General features: G+C 37.6%; 3 protein-coding genes across 4 annotated transcripts in view; 2 read left to right on the top strand and 1 right to left on the bottom strand.

Annotated features, from left to right (window-relative positions):
* Nucleotides 1-217: 217 nt before the first annotated feature.
* On the top strand, nt 218-2,984 carry LOC135776915 (glucose-dependent insulinotropic receptor). 2 transcript variants are annotated; one of them, XM_065287832.2, is made up of 2 exons: nt 218-1,515; nt 1,639-2,984. In XM_065287832.2, the coding sequence occupies exon 2, from the start codon at nt 1,689-1,691 to the stop codon at nt 2,763-2,765; it is 1,077 nt and encodes a 358-aa protein (XP_065143904.1). In that variant the 5' UTR covers nt 218-1,515; nt 1,639-1,688; the 3' UTR covers nt 2,766-2,984. The 2 variants fall into 2 exon arrangements, with proteins under 2 accessions (XP_065143904.1, XP_065143903.1); XM_065287831.2 differs by having other exon boundaries at nt 219-2,984.
* Nucleotides 2,985-4,832: 1,848 nt separating this feature from the next.
* On the top strand, nt 4,833-8,503 carry rbmx2 (RNA binding motif protein X-linked 2). The gene is made up of 6 exons (XM_065287366.1): nt 4,833-4,909; nt 5,382-5,497; nt 7,118-7,169; nt 7,275-7,404; nt 7,482-7,668; nt 7,927-8,503. Exons 1-6 carry the CDS (start codon nt 4,905-4,907, stop codon nt 8,391-8,393), a joined length of 957 nt encoding a protein of 318 aa, XP_065143438.1. The 5' UTR covers nt 4,833-4,904; the 3' UTR covers nt 8,394-8,503.
* A 5,548-nt stretch (nt 8,504-14,051) lies between these two features.
* siah2l (seven in absentia homolog 2 (Drosophila)-like) overlaps nt 14,052-17,997 on the bottom strand; it is a 34,647-nt gene continuing 30,701 nt past the window's right edge. The window contains exon 2 of the mRNA XM_065287367.2: nt 14,052-16,210. Within this exon, the coding sequence (XP_065143439.1) occupies nt 15,659-16,210 (552 nt within the window). The 3' untranslated portion in view covers nt 14,052-15,658. The remainder of the gene's footprint in view (nt 16,211-17,997) is intronic.

Here is a 17,997-nt window from a genome sequence, read left to right as displayed (position 1 = left end):
TCTGATGGCTCTTTCCAGCAGGATAATACACCATGTCACAAAGCTTGAATCATTTCAAATTAGTTTCTTGAACATGACAATGAGTTCACTGTACTAAAATGGCCCCCACAGTCACCAGATCTCAACTCAATAGAGCATCTTTGGGATGTGGTGGAATGAGAGCTTCCTGCCCTGGATGTGCATCCCACAAAATCTCCATTAACTGCAAGATGCTATCCTATCAATATGGGGCAACATTTCTAAAGAATGCTTTCAGCACCTTGTTGAATCAATGCCACGTAGAATTAACGCAGTTCTGAAGGCGAAAGGGAGTCCAACACAGTATTAGTATGGTGGTCCTAATAATCCTTTAGGTGAGTGTATTTGGAAATGTATTTGGTGATGCTAGTGATGCAAAAGCCGCTAAATCTCGCCTCCATCAAAAATTAGATCTTCTTCTTTATTTAGTCCTTACGCCATTCCAGCATCTATGGCTATTTTCATGGTGAGAACCAGTTAATCCATACACAAGTTAATCCATACACAGGTTGGGGAAGGGGCAATCTGGCATCTCCAATTTACCTAACTTGCATGCTTTTGGCCTGTGGGAGGAAACCCACGCTGACACAAGGAGAATATGCAAACTCCACACAGACAGGCCACCTGACCTACCCCGGGCTCTAACCAGAGACTTTCTTGCTCTGAGGCAACAGTGCTACCCACTGTGCCACCTCCAAAAATGAGATAATGGTAGCAATCGTATGCTCTTGGCACATACTTAACAGTTTGTTGGCAGAATCCATTAAGAGTCTGATGAAAATTGCTCATTTACAATAAACATGTCATATGCACTTAGAGGATTTTGGATCTGTGCTCTTTATATGGAAAATGTTTATTCACCCATGCATGAGCAATTCTCTAATAGCAATTTTGAGTAATCACATGATACTGCAGTCCGCCCACCTCTTAACCTAACCCACTCGCTCTCCCTATTTCTTACTTTCCTTTCCTGTTTTAGTTTATTCAACATTAGTAGCCATCAATAGCAGAAGACCAATGCTGAACTGTGGAGGACTATAACCGACCAAATGGACAACAGCACATTAGTCTATTTTTCTTTATCCTGATGCCAACCAAATAAGCACAAAGATGTCTGAGAATTTTTGGAGTTTATGGATTTTCCCAGGATGCTTAGAATGAACTTTTATCATCAGTAAAGAAGATCATCTGCTTCTCATAACTGTTTCAGACAAGGACATATTTTGGAAACTCAAAAGTTTTTCATGGGAATCTCTGTTGACGCAGAGCTCAGGGTGATGATTTCATCATATAACTGCCGTTCTCTTTGTATTATGTGCTTTAAGTTTACCACCATCTCTTTCAGAAGGAAATATGCTCTTGAGATACATTAATGGAACCTGGATGACAGCCAGGGAGAACAAGGGTCGGATAAGTGAAACAACGGGAAGATGTTTTACTTTACCCCATGGGAGCAAAGAAAAAATTGACAAGCTCTGTCCATTTTCTCTTGAAACCGTCAGTATCTTTATCTGTTTGAACTACTTCTTAACTTTAATATGGAGAAATAACTTTTAAGTGGATTGTAGTAGTAAAAAAGTACATGTGATGCAATAATGAATCTTTTCAATGTGACTCAAGGGATTTCCGAAAACACGAGGGAGAACTTCAGAGTGACACCGGCAAGTCCAATGCTTACAACCCCAGCCATGCTTGAAAGAGATTTTGTGACTATTGGCTATATTCTCAGTGTGGTATCGGTTTTGATCATCTCCACAAATGTTTTAGTAGCCATCGCTTTGATCCTGCTTATACGCAAGAAGAGCTGTCAAAGCTGGTGCTTTGTCTTAAATCTATCAATTGCTGACATCCTAGTGGGCGTGGCCATAACTGGCATTGCCACCGATGCTCTTGAAGGAAGCACGACCTCCATGCAAAAAGACAAGTGTTTGTTGCGTATGTCCTTCATCCTTACACCCTCCGCTGCCTCGATCCTCACCATGTTTGTTATCTCGCTGGACCGCTATGTGGCCATAAAGATGCCACTGAGATATTTACAGCTAATGAGCAATAAGATAATTGCCACAGCTCTAGTCCTCCTATGGCTGATCACTGTGACTGTGGGCTTTTTGCCCTACATCGTGACACAAATGCAACGGAAAGACTACAACAATATCTGCACGTTCTTCTTAGTGATAGAGCCACAAACCATTATCGTGATGTTCTGCGTTTTCTTTTTCCCTTTACTCTGTGTCTTCATCTACTTCTACATGGACATCCTGAAAATTGCTTGTGGGCACCAGCAGCGCATCTGTGCCAGGCATGCAGGTTCAAGCTTTATGCCATCCAGCCGTTACTGGGGTCACGTTAAGGCCCTGCGAACCATTGCCGTGCTGGTTGGCTGCTTCACTCTCTGTTGGTGCCCTTTCTTTGTGGTCAGTATGGTGCAGGTTTTATGCCCAGATTGTAAACTTTATTTGTTTTTGGAGAACCATCTCTGGCTGTTGGGACTCTCAAACTCCCTCATCAATCCGCTCGTGTACGCCTGCTGGCAACGGGAAGTGAGGAATCAGATCTGTAAGATCTTCCGTCATGTTAAAGTCGGGCTGTGTTGCACGACACGAGCACAGACAGCAGACCGATGCCACATAGACCACATAACCGTCACCCGAGAGGGAAACTTTAACGGGACGACGCTTCCCATCGAGTTAGGTTACTTTGAGACCGTCGCAGTTCCTGAACAACATCCGGAAAAATATTCCCAGTAGGGTGGGAATTAGGCCACTGCTCACAGGAAACTGAAAAAGGTCTTTGATATCAGCAAGAAAAGAGCAAACAGTGATGTGCCCTAATGGATGTGGAGCCCTGAGTCTCTCCACATGAGATACAGCAGATGGCTCTGTTTGCTTTTCTTTATCCCTGCACTCTATATTACATTCAAAATAACCAAAGCACTTAGTTTGGTCCCATATCCACTTCTTTTTGTATTATCAGTTGTAAAATGCAAAACAGCATTAAATAAAACTCATATATAATCAACAAGATTTTGTGTTTTGGGTCCATTATGCGCTTAAAGCTATCTGTTTTATCAAGATAATAATTGCATGCATGTGTTTTTACTCTCAGGCTCTCATGCAAAATTCACATAATTTGGTCGAACATCTTTTCATTATTTAAATCTCACAAATTGAGTTCCTTGATGAAATGGGTAAAAATATAAGGATCAATATGCAAACTTATAATCAAGGTATGTGAATGCATAATGGGGCAACAAGTGTGACAAATCATGTTTTTGACACTGTAAAACAAATATATAATGCTTGGAAATGTTTTCTTATGCAATTTACAGTGGAAGGTATACATTTTATGTGTTTATCCTGGGAATTTAACCCACAACATTTGCCCTCCCATACGGCACAAAAAAAAACATTTCTGTGGCCAAAAATATATTAAATATATGCTAAATACAGTTTACTCCCTGACGAAGGCTTGTTTGCCGAAACGCGTCCGAGTTTTAATAGGTTTATTATGACCAAGCCGTATTAATAAAGGCTTTTTAATTTTTTAGAGAGTGCCTTGGAGTTTTTCTTTGTTTTTGCTATACTACTATTCTCCTATCCAAAGAGCACCTCGACTTTTACATATTTTTTGAGTCCGGGCAGCGCTCCTTTTTTTGATATTTGAGATATGCTAAATACAATTTTTAAGATGTTATGCTCAATTGAACATATTTTTGAATTTGGAAATATATTTAGTTTTAACCAACATATATTTCAAAATGTATTTCAAGGGGAAGCAAATACATTTCTAATTTTACATTCCATATGGCAAAAAATTTATTTTTTGCTTAAATATATTTATGCTTAATACAAGTTCATTTTGTAAAGTATATTTTGAAGTTGAAAATATATTTAATTTGAACCTTTTTATGTTACAATGTGTTTACTTTCAGTGGCGGCTGGTGACTTCTTTTTCGAGGACGCACGATGCGAAGTTCGTCACAACATGTATGTAGTCCATCATGTGTGTGGTTCGTAATTTCAAAATATGTGTTCGGCACGTGGAGTGATCCTATGTGCATCACCTGTCTTGTCAAAATAAGTGCCTGCTGCAGACGCGTCTAAAGGGTTTATGATAAAAAAGAAGCTTGTGTTTGCCAGATACTCGCATAATCTCATATGTGAGTTTACTGTTAAGGGAGTGTCTTGCATGTATTTTGTGAACGTGACGCGTGGCATTTATTTTGACAAAACACATGATGCATATGGTTCACAATTAAATATTTTGAAAAAAAAAACCAAGCAACACACATGACACTCTGAACACATATTTTGAATTTGCGCCCCTAAAGAGCAGTCACAAGCCGCCACTGATTACTTTTTAAATATATTGCAACATTTCGGTGAAAAATACATTTTTGTAAACATATATTTTTTGTATATTTTGAAATATATTTTTTTGCCATACGGGCTGCTAAGCAATGCTCTACCAACTGAACTACAGGAACACACAATCAATGTAAAAAGTAAAAAAATATGTGTATTTTTGTTTTTCATTGTAGATATTTTATTTTTAATTTGTCTGTAAATGTGTATTTATATAGTATAGATTTTGGAGATTCCAATAAAGCTATTTGAGGATAAACATTATTATATGTATTTTTATTGTCCTTCGGCTGTAAACTCGTTGCACATTTTAAGAAATAATCATGTTTCAGAATTTTTTTTAAATCATGTTTTAATGTTATAAACGTCACAGTTACGCGTAATTTCAAGGTTAGCGCGAAGGATATCTATTAATAAACCTATTAATAAACTACAAATCCCATAATTCACTTCAAACCGGAAGAATATCGTACGACCGGAAACAGAATTAAGTCGTTCCAGTGTGACTGCGGGATAGTCACAATGAAGTAAGTCGTGCTTTAAATGTTTATATTTAAAAAAATCATGACTTTAATTTCTGTCATACAGGTTTGTAATGGTCAAGCGGGTGTCGCAAAAGGGAAGAGTCAAAGAACTAACGTTAGCTTTGGTTTAGCAGTCAACAAAAGCTAAGCATTCGGAAACTGTCTCGTTTTCCTGTTAAACAACCTATTTAACACAAACAAATAGCCAAAGAGAGGCCAGGCATGATACGAACATCAAGAAACTGTTCATATGTCTGCCAAATATTGCACCTTCGTAACGTTCATTAAATTTCTTAACTTCATCAGTTAAGTTAATATGTGATTGCAGATTCAGTTATAATAACTCACATGTACAATAATACATGAAGTTGTATCCTACAATTTGATATGAGAAACATATTATTTTTAAATTATTATATAGAAATATCAAAGATGTCACTATATATAAGTAATTTTCTGACTGTCTTCTGTACAGTCCGCTTACTAAAGTGAAGCTCATCAATGAACTGAATGAAAGAGAAGCTGATCTGGGAGTCAAAGACACTGTATCCTGGCATTCAGTCTATAAGGACAGCGCCTGGATCTTCATCGGTGAGTGACTTAATAACTGCATTCACCAATTATAACATTGCTGCTGTTTCAAAACCTACTGTACTGTACCGCCGACCCTGACAGAAATTTGGAGGCGCCACTAGAGCATCACACATACAGTATTTGTGCTAAAGTCTCAAGCAGCCCTGTTGCTGTTTTATTGACCATCTGTGTGTATTTTCTGGTCACTTTATTAAGATACAAAGAGAAAATACAGGAAATGTGTACACCAAAATAAATGTGTCAGAAGTGTATAGTGTGAGCTTGCCATAATAAAAACAGATCATACAAGAGACTCAAATAAGTGCTTGCATTCTGCCAGATGGTGGCAGCAGTGACCTATTTACTGTCAACAATATGGTTCTTCATGCAATGTGATGATCCTCAATCAGTGTTTCTTTAGGAGCCCACGCTGGGACATAGTGTACAATAGCACTGATTTCACCTTGTGGAATTTAAAATTACTGTTTGTTTATTGCTTTTAAATGTTTTTTTTTCTTTTTCACCTTTAGTCCATGATTAGTACAGAGGTTTATCTATGTTATGACACACCAAAAGCAATTTCATGATAATTTGACAAATAATTACTGACCCATTTAATACTGTATGGCTGGTAAGTGGCACTAAATGTGACCCTGGACCACAAAACCAGTCATAAGGGTAAATTTGTTTTTATTTTTACATCATTTGATGAATAAATAAGCTTTCCAATGCCGTATGATTTGGGATAGGAAATAATGTTGGGATAGGAAAATATTTGGCCGAGATACAATTATTTGAAAATCTGGAATCTGAAGGTTAAAGAAATAAAAATATTAAGAAAATGGACTTTAAAGTTGTCCAAATGAAGTCCTAAGCAACAAATTACTAATGATAAATACATTGTAGAATTATTTAGGTAGGAAATTTACAATATATAAATTGAACATGATGTTTACTAGGGCTGGGTATCAATTCAGATGTTCCAGATCGATTCGATTTCGATTCACAAGCTATCGATTTGATTTCGATTCAACTCAATGAATATAGATTTAATACAAATACTATATTAATAAATAAGAACAGTGAACAGAAGTTTACAAGTGGGTAATTAATAAAAAGAAATTAAAAGCCACAACACTATCGTCGTCGTCTTGCTTGTGAAATCTAAAATGCTTCCATACCTCGGACTTTTTATGTGAAGGTTTTTACTTTTTATTTACGTGGATGAAACACCTGAAACCACCATTTTAAGCACTGAATGAATGAATGACAGGCTCGCCTCTCGCTCCTTGGTAACATCACGCAAGGCAAAAAAGAGGGTGACATCTAGTGAAGAAGACTAGTAATTAGATTAACGTTAATCTTACGTTCAATGTTTGCGGAAATTAATATGAAAAAAATAGATTTTGCTCTTTGATAATCGATTTTGAATCGACCACGTTTAAAAAAATGATTAATCGAATAATCGTCTTTTTTTTTGCCCAGCCCTAATCTTTACTTAATATCCTGATGATTTTTGGTATAATAAAATTTATAATTTTGCCCATAAAATGTAATGTAGGCTATAGCAACAAATATACCCGTGCTACTTATGATTGGTCACAAAATATGTTAACATGTAAGTATGGTCATCTGCAGGTGGACTTCCATACGAGCTGACAGAAGGAGACACCATCTGTGTATTCTCTCAGTAAGTCTTCTGTATTTTAAACCGGCCACCTTTCCTCGCCAAAAAAGTTAGTACTTATTTATTTCACCACCTAGCGTGACTTTAATCCTCTTTTGTAAATCTCAGGTACGGAGAGATTGCCAACATCAACCTAGTTCGAGATAAGAAGACGGGCAAATCCAAAGGATTTTGCTTCCTCTGCTATGAAGATCAAAGGAGCACGGTTCTGGCTGTGGATAACTTCAATGGAATTAAGGTGAGGGTTTCTTTTCTTACTTATTCATTTGTGTGATATTTAATGACAGATTACTAATATGTTGTTCCCCTTTAAAGATCAAGGGTCGGACCATACGTGTTGACCATGTAGCAAACTATCGACCGCCTAAAGACACAGATGACATTGATAGCATCACTAAACGTTTGAGAGAGGAGGGCTGCGCTCCTAAAGTACCTCATCCTTCATCATCTGATTCAGAGTCTGAGGAGGAGCATGCTGTACCAGTAAAAAAACCAAAGAAAGGTGAGATGGTGTCTCTTCACTATTACTACATTATTTATTAACATTTTAGTATACAGTATACTTGTATGTGGCATACCTTTGTCTTAGATCATACGTTTGTGATGTCCAAATTGCAGAATGAGGTTTTTTACGGCTTAGTTTCAAATTATTTTGGACTGAGGAGGATGTTTTGAGCTCTATAAGTTAACGGATTTATATATCCATTCCTCATTTAATTATGGCTTTAGTAAAACAAAAAATGCAACTTTGTTACTTTAGACAAAAAGGAAAAGAAGAAAAAGAAAAAGGAGAAGAAAGAGAAGAAAAAGGCACTGAAGGAGGAGAGACGTGAGGCACGCATGGAGACGTCGGCGTCTTCACCCCTCAGAGTGAAGAAAGAGAAAGAGGACACGGCGTATGAGAAGTATGTCGTAAAAGGACCGAATGAACACAGGAGGGACAGACCTGGACAAGACAGAGCGCCGGAAGTGGACCGATTCAGAGAGAGACACGGAGATGAAAGGAGAAGTGAGAGAGACAGGGACAGACAGACAGACAGGAGCAGAGAGGAGAAAAGGCACGAGGACACACGACAGCGTGACAACAGAGATCAAGGAAGAGGGAGCGATAGAGAGAGAGAACGAGACAGAGATGGAGGTAGGGACAAAGAGCGAGACAGAGATAGAGACAGAGGGTTTGCCAGACATAGAGATCACAGTCGAGAAAGAGAACACAGGCGAAACTGAACTTAAAAAAAATTAAGAAATGTTTTGTTTGTTTAGCGTACGAAATTTTTATCTGATTTTTTTGTGTTTACTTGAGACAATGTAAATAAATGTTTATCATGTTTTTATTACATCGCTCTCTGGAGTATTTAATTCAGATTCATCAGTGCTGGTATTTTGCAGCTCTTTAGTAAAGTAGCGTTTTAAAACATATACATTTGAGTATTGTAAACTTAAATTTAAGTGCATATGACAATATACTTATGGTTTGAGTTATCTTAACTTAGGTTTTACAGTGTTATCAGTATTGGCAGATGAAAACATTTCAGGGTTCCCACACCTTAGTTAACTTCAAATTCAATGACCTTTCAAGGACTTTCCAGGTCCAATACCCTCAAAATCAAGGACTAAATGTGGGGACACATTTCAAGTGAGAGCAAGGTTACAACATGTTACCTTTTAAGATACATTGTTACAGTTCCCTTTCGAGGGAACTCGCGCTGCGTCACTGCGGTGACACTTTGGGGGCGCCTCCAGGGGTAAGTGCGTCTGAATGTGTATATCAAATTCAACAAATGGTGAGGCTTCACGACAAACACAGGGTGACGCGGGAGCCAGGAAGTAAATCGCTATATGAAATATTGCCAAAGACGGCGTTACAGGGACGCAGGAAGTATGGCAAGGGAGACGCAGCGTCTCGTTCCCTTCTTAGGGAACAACAGTTACATTCGTAACCCGAGATGTTTTCATGTGTCAAACATAACTATGCTAAAAAAGCATTTTGGTATGAATCAACATTCACATACAGAAGATATAAGCATTTAAAGCAAACAGTTTAGCACGTGTGCTTAAAAAATTTAGAATTTTTATGATATTATCCTACACTACACAGGGAATAATATGGATTTTTTTTCCAGAAAACTTCTTGCATAAAATAGATTCAAGCACTTTCAATGACCTGTATCTATGCATGTATATTTTCAAAAACTTCCCAGGGCCTTGAATTATTTCCCACAGATTCACAAACTTTCAAGGATTTCAAGGACCCGTGGGAACACATTTCCCCACCATCGGACACCGAATTTGGTTACAATGACAAAAGAATTGCAGTTTGTAGACCCTTTTTACAACATATTCATTTGAAAAGAAGTCCAAACACTAAGTAATTGAATATGGGTATCGGCACAGAAATGTTGTATTAGTGCATCCCTAAGTAAAATCAAACAAAAAGTTTAACCTGTGTTTTTTTTTGCAGACAGGGTCACAAATATAACATTTCCATTTTGTTATCAAATAAGTTGTTGTGTAATAAGCAGTCACGTTCCTTTTTCCTTTACAATAACAACCGATTTACTACACAATTATCCCTTATGAGTTTAACATTACATACACCCATTGACAAATAAATAAACTTTATTTGAAATTAGACGGTACAAAGACCAAAAGTCTCTTGTTAAACAGTGACAACTGAAAACCTTTCCAAAAATGATACTATCAAAGTACACCAACCATTATAGAGTTCAGCTGTAAAACTATTAAAAAGACATTTAGTTAAGGGCAGATGTTTAGTAGAAAAAGAAACAAAAATGTTTTTTTTTTTTACATTAGATACATTAATAGTAAATAATCAATGTATACCTGCTCAACAGGAAACAACAGCATTTCTAATGTCAAATAATCTCTATAGCCACATCAAAATATTGAATAAACTAGCAAGAGAAGGTGAAACGGAACTTCACAATAAAAACTCTGAATAAATAAACACACAGAATTCAATAGGCAGAAACAGCAATCTAAACATTAAGGGGAAAAGGTGAGCAGACAGTGTTGTATTGTGTGGAATTAAAACTAGTATGTTATTTCCTAAAGCGGATAATAAAAACATTTCCTTATCATGTTTAGAAAATAAAAAAAGATTTTAGCAAAACACTATTTACAGTTAGCGCAAGAGAGAGCGCCTAAGCTTAGAGCTTTTCTTATGATTCTCCTACTACACTGTATAATAAATGAATCGCTTTAGAAACCTGTTATAGGCTTCAGCTGCATTTATAAGCAGTTATCAACTACAAACAATGCAAAATAGGCCAATTCTGTCAAACAATAAACTTCAATATCAAAAAACTTCTGGACTAATTTTTTTTCTTACTTTTAGTGGTCCTTTTTTGAAAATGTCCCATTTTACATTGCTCACTAGCCTGTCTCCAACCTTGTTTTTATTTCACTATAAAAAACAGATAAAAAGATGTTTACATCAGTTTTTAATGGTACTTTAGCTGTACCTAAAAAATAAACAGCTGCCATACGTCATCAGGTCTTTGGATGTAGCAGTCTTATCTGGATCTAAGTAGTCTTCTTATTGACCTTTTAGCTAATGTAATGTTTTTTTTTTACATGCAATCTTTGGGTCTTTGTCTTGACTCACAGTATTTATCAAACTAAATCATAGAAATTCAAATACAGCCAGTAACTCTCTTAAATGTTGACTGTAAAATCCTCCATTGTGTTTATATTATAATCACCATCTTACAACAGAAAATAAAGGTAGACTTTGTTGACATTGCAAAGTTTTTTACATTACAATAATATTTATTGCAGTCGCTGTGGTTATGTGATTTACAGTATAGCATCTCGAATTTGGGTATCGTTTTAGGTTTTACTGTTGTAAAACCCATATTTCAGCTTTGTTTTTATTTCATACATAAAATTTTCTTTATCATACTGCATTTAAAGGAAACATCTTTTTCAAGATGTAATATTAGTCTCAGGTGTCCCCAGAACGTGCTTGTGAAGTTTCAAGTCTAGATACCCTATAGATCATTTATTATGCCATGTTGAAACGGCCCATTTTTTGGGGTTTGCAGGAAAAGTGCTGTTTTTGTGCGTCTTTAAATGCAAATGAGCTGCTTACTTCATTATTTATAATAAACGTGCAGTATTCAATTATGTTTAAACAACACATAAAAGTGAATTTCTCATTTTAGGTGACCTTTGAAAGAATTAGTAAAGAGGGTTCTGTTATAAAACCTTAAAGGGTTAGTCAATTTATTAACAAAAAAATCCAGATAATTTACTCACCACCATGTCATCCAAAATGTTGATGAAGAAATTATGTTTTTTGAGGAAAACTTTCCAGGATTTTTCTCATTTTAATGGACTTTAATAGACCCCAACATGTAACAGTTTAAAATTGCAGTTTCAACAGAGTTTCAAAGGACTCAAATGAGGCATAAGGGTCTTATCTAGCCAAACGATTGTCATTTTTGATAAGAAAAATAAAAATATGCACTTTAAACTACAACTTCGATCTCCGGTCCTGTGACGCGCCAGCGCAACCTCATGTAATTGCGTAATGCCGTGGAAAGGTCACGTGTTACATATATGAAACGCACATTTGCTGACCATTTTAAACAATAAACTGAGACAAAGACATTCATTAGTATCATTCCACATACAACAACGTAGGAACGGTCCTCTTTCTCCACACTTGTAAACACTGGGGCGTAGTTTCGCATTCGTCCTCCGTGACCTTTCGGCGTGATGACGTATTACGTGAAGTCGCGCTGGCGCATCACAGGACTGGAGATAGACAAGAAGTTGTAGTTTAAAAGTGCATATTTTTTATTTTTATTTTCAAAAATGACAATCGTTTTGCTAAATAAGACCCTTATGCCTCGTTTGGAATCGTTTACAGCCCTTTGAAACTGCAATTTGAAACTGCATTAAAACTGTTAAGTGTTGGGGTCCATTAAAGTCCATTAAAATGAGAAAAATCCTGGAATGTTTTCCTCAAAAAACATAATTTCTTCTTGACTGAACAAAGAAAGACATCAACATTTTGGATGACATGGTGGTGAATAAATTATCTGGATTTTTTTTAAGAAAATGGGCTAATCCTTTAATTAAATCAAATCTTCCATACATTAGGAAGTTGCATGTTGGCAGACCTCTAAAATAGCATGCTAGCGTTATCTCCAAAAACTGAAATTCTAGCATTGGGTGGCCACAGGAAATATTGAATGAGTCTCAGCGATTAACCATCATGCAGTTTTCTAGTCTTTGACAGGAAGCTGTTTATTCACAAGTTCATTAGGATGTGCTACTCAATACTGATCCTGATGGCTTGATTTTAAGTCACGGCACACAGCTCAGGAGACCACCTGCTCACATCATTAACATGGATTCATTCAGTTTGAGTTCACTTCTGTTTAATGGAGTCTGAAATGCTGTGGTAGAGAGACAGATGATTGGTGCTCTGTTTTAACAAACTAGATCTCGTCTCAAAGCTACAGCACAAACTATAACCGCCGCATGGCCGAAACTGAATAAAAACGTAATATACCATGTATTAATGATATAACCTATTTATTTCTTTTCTTGCAGATTGTTTGCAACACAAACTGTTACTCTTTATTGCACAAGCTTTGCAATGTCAGCCCAAACTTCACAATTTACACTCGATATTGTGCTAGAGGCTTCCTTCAGGGACTGTGATCGACATGCAGGTACTCCATTTCTGACACATTTGCTGTTTTTTAACAGATCTTCGGTTGTGCATTTAACATTAATCATTTTAGATTTTTGCCAATTTTAAGTAGAATGATACTAAATACTTGAATTAATTGATTTTCATCTAGGTTATAATTTCATAATTCATTTTATCGCCGTACCATACATGCAAAAGCTTCAAAATAAGATTTAAATTTGGGAATTCAAAAAACACAATCTTCTTGGTATAAATTTGTCAGATTTCTCATTAGCATATTTAGTTGCCATGACTACTAGCATTGTGACTAGAGTCGGACAGCACATCTGTGGAGCACACACTGACCAGAGCAAAAAACTTAAAGGAATATTCCATTTTCTTAAAAGAAAAATCCAGATAATTTACTCACCGCCATGTCATCCAAATGTTGTTGTCTTTCTTTGTTCAGTCGAGAAGAAATTATGTTTTTTGAGGAAAACATTGCAGGATTTTTCTCATTTTAATGGACTTTAATAGAGCCCAACATTTAATACTTAACTCAACACTTAACCGTTTTTTTAAACGGACTCTAAACGATCCCAAACGAGGCATAAGGGTCTTATCTAGCATAGCGATTGTCATTTTTGACAAGAAAAATAACAAATATACACTTTTAAAGCACAACTTCTCGTTTAAATCCGGTCGTGATGCGCCAACGTGACCCCACGCAATACGTCATGACGTCAAGAGGTCACAGAGGGCGAAACGCGAAACTCCGCCCCAGTGTTTACAAGTGTGTTGAAAGAGGACCGTTCCTACATTGTTGTATGTCAACTGATACTAATTAATGTCTTTGTGGCAGTTTATTGTTTACAATGGTCCGCAAATGTGTGTTTTATATATGTAACACGTGACCTCCCTACGTCACTACGCATTTACGTTAGGTCGCGCTGGACCGGATATAGACGAGAAGTTGTGCTTTAAAAATTTATATTTGTTATTTTTCTTGTCAAAAATTACAATCGTTTTGCTAGATAAGACCCTTATGCCTCGTTTGGGATCGTTTATAGTCTTTTGAAACTCCGTTGAAAAAAACTGTTATGTGTTGAGTTAAGTGTTAATTGTTGGGCTCTATTAAAGTCCATTAAAATGAGAAAAATCCTGCAATGTTTTTCTCAAAAAACATAATTTCTTCTCTACTGAACAAAGAAATACATCAACATTTTGGATGACATGGTGGTGAGTAAATTATCTGGATTTTTCTTTTAAGAAAATGGAATATTCCTTTAACATTTACATCATTTTCTCCAAATCGATTTCATGTACAAATTTATCTACAAAACATTTCCTTTGTGTATAAAACATCAAAATAGCAGATAGATAAAGAAAAGCGGTTTGCGTCAAACATGGGATCTCTTCATGCCACCACCCACATTCAGGGATATCAGTGCTGTTTTTGCACATACATTAGAGGTATATGATTAGAAGGTCTGGATACTTTTAGTGCACCTAAAACCACAGCAGGTTTTGGGCCAGATAGGATGACCTGTGAACATTGTATGTCCTTCCAAACCGTAAATGCCACTTTGTAAATTTCTGTTTAGTCTCCTTCAAGTCCTTTCAAGACACTGGAGGTTTGTGACCTGGAAGAAGGCGGACCTTAAAAGACTGAGTTTGTATACAAGTAAGGCATTGTGGGTTCATTGACCAATGGGGTGAGTAAATAATCTCTTGCTGGATTTTTAAAGTAATTCAAATAAATGTTTGGTCTAGACTAAACAATCGTATTTGAAGAGACACAACAATAACAACATATATCAACAAAACTGAATTTGCTGGTATATTAACAATGAGTCTCATCAATAATTTCTAATATAAGGAACGCAAGTAAACAGACAGAACAAGACAAAGATCGTTTGCAATTGCAAAACATTAATTGTTTACATGCAGTCACTGGTGATATCGTACACTTAAAAGGCAAAGTAATGCAGAACAAACAAACAAACAAAGCAAGTTTGAAAAACATATTTCAGATGTGGCATTAGAGCAGATGATGGGTAAAAAAGTTGTCTAGTTTGTTAACTAGATCAAAACCTGATTTGACTAGCACTCCAGTTGCTATCTGATTTCTGTCTTGTGATAGCAAAGACATGTTTATTAAAAAAGGGTAAATAAGAGAGATGATGGGTAAAGAGGTCAGATTCTGAAAATGGTGGCTATACAATCATTTTTGCAAGTAAATTTTATTTCCACTATGCAGACCATTTATCAAGATATTTCACAAACATTCACCTCCCTTACATTGCAATGTACAACCGTCATGGTTCCAACTGATATTCTTGATAGAAAACCAAAGCGGGCAGTGCATTTTTATACTTGTAAGGTGCTTCTGAGACGCACTTAGACTCTGCCCAAGTTACGCATCACTGACGCCTGACTGATCAGATGATCCAGATTTCTGTGAATCTGGGCCGTCCGGCCAAAAAGTCTTTTGGTTTCGGGCACGGCAGAGAACATTTTAGTCTCCACTTTGAGTGTGATCAGATGGTTATGAAGGTTCAGGTCTTGGTGTGTATGGAGCGTACAAGAGAAAATCTGAACTGCACCAGCACCCCCATTATTCCTCAATAACTTAACAACTCCTGCAATGCACCTAGCATGCTAACCTACAAGTGAAACTTTAGTGTGCGTTGTTTGAGCGGATGAGTCTTGAACAGAAATGTACACAAATGTATACATCTCCCACCCGTTATCTCCAGACCCTTCTGTTTGATCGGGAGCAGCAGTTGTCCAGTCCTATTCTTATAGGAGATAACATACCACCTCAGCACATGGAGATGGTGACGTTGATACCCAGGTTGCCATTGTCGGCAAACAAGTGGGCGATAGAGGTATCGAATACGAGGCAGTCACTGTTCATGATGGCGGCCGCCACACCGTCATGTATCGAGCGTGGCGTGGCCTCCCACGTGAGCCGCCTCCTGTTGCCGTTCAACTCAAGGCGGTAGGCAAAGTTCTCCGCCTGCTTTCGTGTGCCAATAAGCAGCACGATGGCAAAGAACTGCTGGTGTCCTTCGTACTTTTCCTGCTTTTCTAAAACCAGCATAAAGTGGTGGCCGAAGCACGACTGCATCATGACCCAGTCCACGGCCCCTGGCAGGTTGATGTCCGTGGCTAGAAAAACAATGTCCTCCCCCTGTAATGTGGTAATGGATTTGTGGGCGTGCATGAGATGTGGCATGACGGCCTCCAGAGAGCCCTGCCATTTGCAGGAAGCCCCCGGGCAGGGGCAGGTGTACGGGCGAAACTCACACACCTCTTCGTGCTCCGGCTTCTCGCTGTGGTGGAGAGAAAGCAGGCATCCGGCCGAGGCATACTGCGGAAACAAATGATAAAGGATGAGCAGGTATTGTAATCTGCAGTAGGTAGAGATACTGGTCAGTTCGGAGAAATAAATGGAAAAACACAGGAAGAGTAATGATGATAAAAAGGGGGGGTACAGGGTGGCAAGACAGATGAGTGGGGGCTGTGAAATAGTGAGGGAAGAATATAAGGAAAGGGGATTTAAGGAGGGCAGGTGAAGGGTATGGGTGACAGGGAAAAATGAACAGATAAGAGAAGGAAATAGGTCATGTGTCATAATATATCTATGTCATTTAAAGCAAATCCATAAATTACACCAAGTGATCAGTCTATTCATGTGTACTGGCCAAACAAGCAACATTGCTGCTAATCAAGTGTCAGGGTGCAACACTCCCCCCACCCCAACCCCCCAGCATGTGGTCCACGTAGCTTAGAAAAATGAGTGGGATGGATTGGGTCACGTGAAGATGAATAACACAGCAAGGCTCTCTCGTTGATTATCTTAGGAAGGGAATATCAATGAAGGTCAAATATATATGTTCCCCAATCTGCCCACTTTGCTAGAAATGTGCACACTGTGACTTTGACCGCACACTTTAAAACCAACATTATCACCTTGAATAGCTCACAGGATTATACCCGAATCAACGAAAGGTGAAATCCAACAATAACCTGAAAAATGCCCTTTTCAGAGAATCCTATCAGCTTAGTCGAGCTGCATTAAATATAAGGTATTCAACTCAAATTGTGGGTAAAGGTTTGCAATTCAAGATTTAAAAGTGAACGAATCCGTGAATAGGCTCAGAAAGGGATTAGATCTTGTGTTTCTCTAACAAGGGAAAACACAACTATGCCTGGACAGTGAAGAGTAAAGGCTCCATGCAAACCATGTATGGCAATATTTCAGGGTTTCCCGCAGAACATTTCAGTTAAGGCGGCCCGCCTAAGCTTGGAAACCCTACCGCCTTAACTAGGTCGTCCAAAAAAAAATAATAATAATAATAATTTGCTGCACAAAAGACCTTCAAGTGCATCTCAGATAATAGCGCATACGCGCATCACACCGCGAGCGGGGACGCGCACCACACGGCCGAAATGAGAAAGACGTGGTCCGGACCGCCACTGTCTGGAGGATAACTAGCCAGCTGATAAAGCGCGTGTCTGTGAAAACTGTAAGTGGACTTATGTTTTGGGGTTATTTAAGCCTGTTATTGTATTAGTCTATAGTTCTTGCCATTTTAAAGTAAGTTAGCTGGTGATTTTGTTGCTTGAGCAACCTGCTAGCTAGGTTTCACATGCCTGTTGATTAAATATAATTGTTGAGCGCTCTTGCTCACTTTATTTAGGTGCATTATTTACATACTACAGTATACACTCCTTTTAGATAATGTAATTAATAGTGGGAAATAATCAGTTTTTACAATTTTTGCGCTATCTATCATCGTTCGCCAGACGTTCTACAACATCTGCTTCAGTTTGTGTTTATTAACCCTTTAGTTTTCTGCAGGAAACCCTGTATTTTATAATGAATCAATGCACCTCTCCATAAAAAAGTGCAATTTTTTAAAATATTATGAATAATGAAAATTTGGCATTGGTTTAGTCCGAATATATTTGTTGCCACAGTGATACAGATGACAATGTTCCAACCCAATTGGTCAAGCATACTGTAAAGCCCAAGTATACTTAGTTTAATACACCTACAAGAGCACAGTTGAACACACAACCTTGCAAAGTATACTTCATTTGACTCGTACGCGTACACAGGCATTCGACGCATGCGCAATGTGCCAAATTGCA

The sequence above is a fragment of the Paramisgurnus dabryanus genome, chromosome 18 (assembly GCF_030506205.2).
Source record: "Paramisgurnus dabryanus chromosome 18, PD_genome_1.1, whole genome shotgun sequence".
Lineage (NCBI taxonomy): Eukaryota > Metazoa > Chordata > Actinopteri > Cypriniformes > Cobitidae > Paramisgurnus > Paramisgurnus dabryanus.
This window is presented reverse-complemented; position numbering and strand designations above follow the sequence as displayed.

What these genes read in the sequence shown, in the direction of transcription:
- rbmx2 (XM_065287366.1), top strand. An exon ending in CAGCGCCTGGATCTTCATCG is followed by an intron (nt 5,498 to 7,117) that starts GTGAGTGACTTA and finishes GGTCATCTGCAG; the next exon opens with GTGGACTTCCATACGAGCTG. An exon ending in ATAACTTCAATGGAATTAAG is followed by an intron (nt 7,405 to 7,481) that starts GTGAGGGTTTCT and finishes TCCCCTTTAAAG; the next exon opens with ATCAAGGGTCGGACCATACG.
- LOC135776915 (XM_065287831.2), top strand. Translation starts at nt 1,614, where the DNA reads ATGAATCTTTTCAATGTGACTCAAGGGATTTCCGAAAACACGAGGGAG.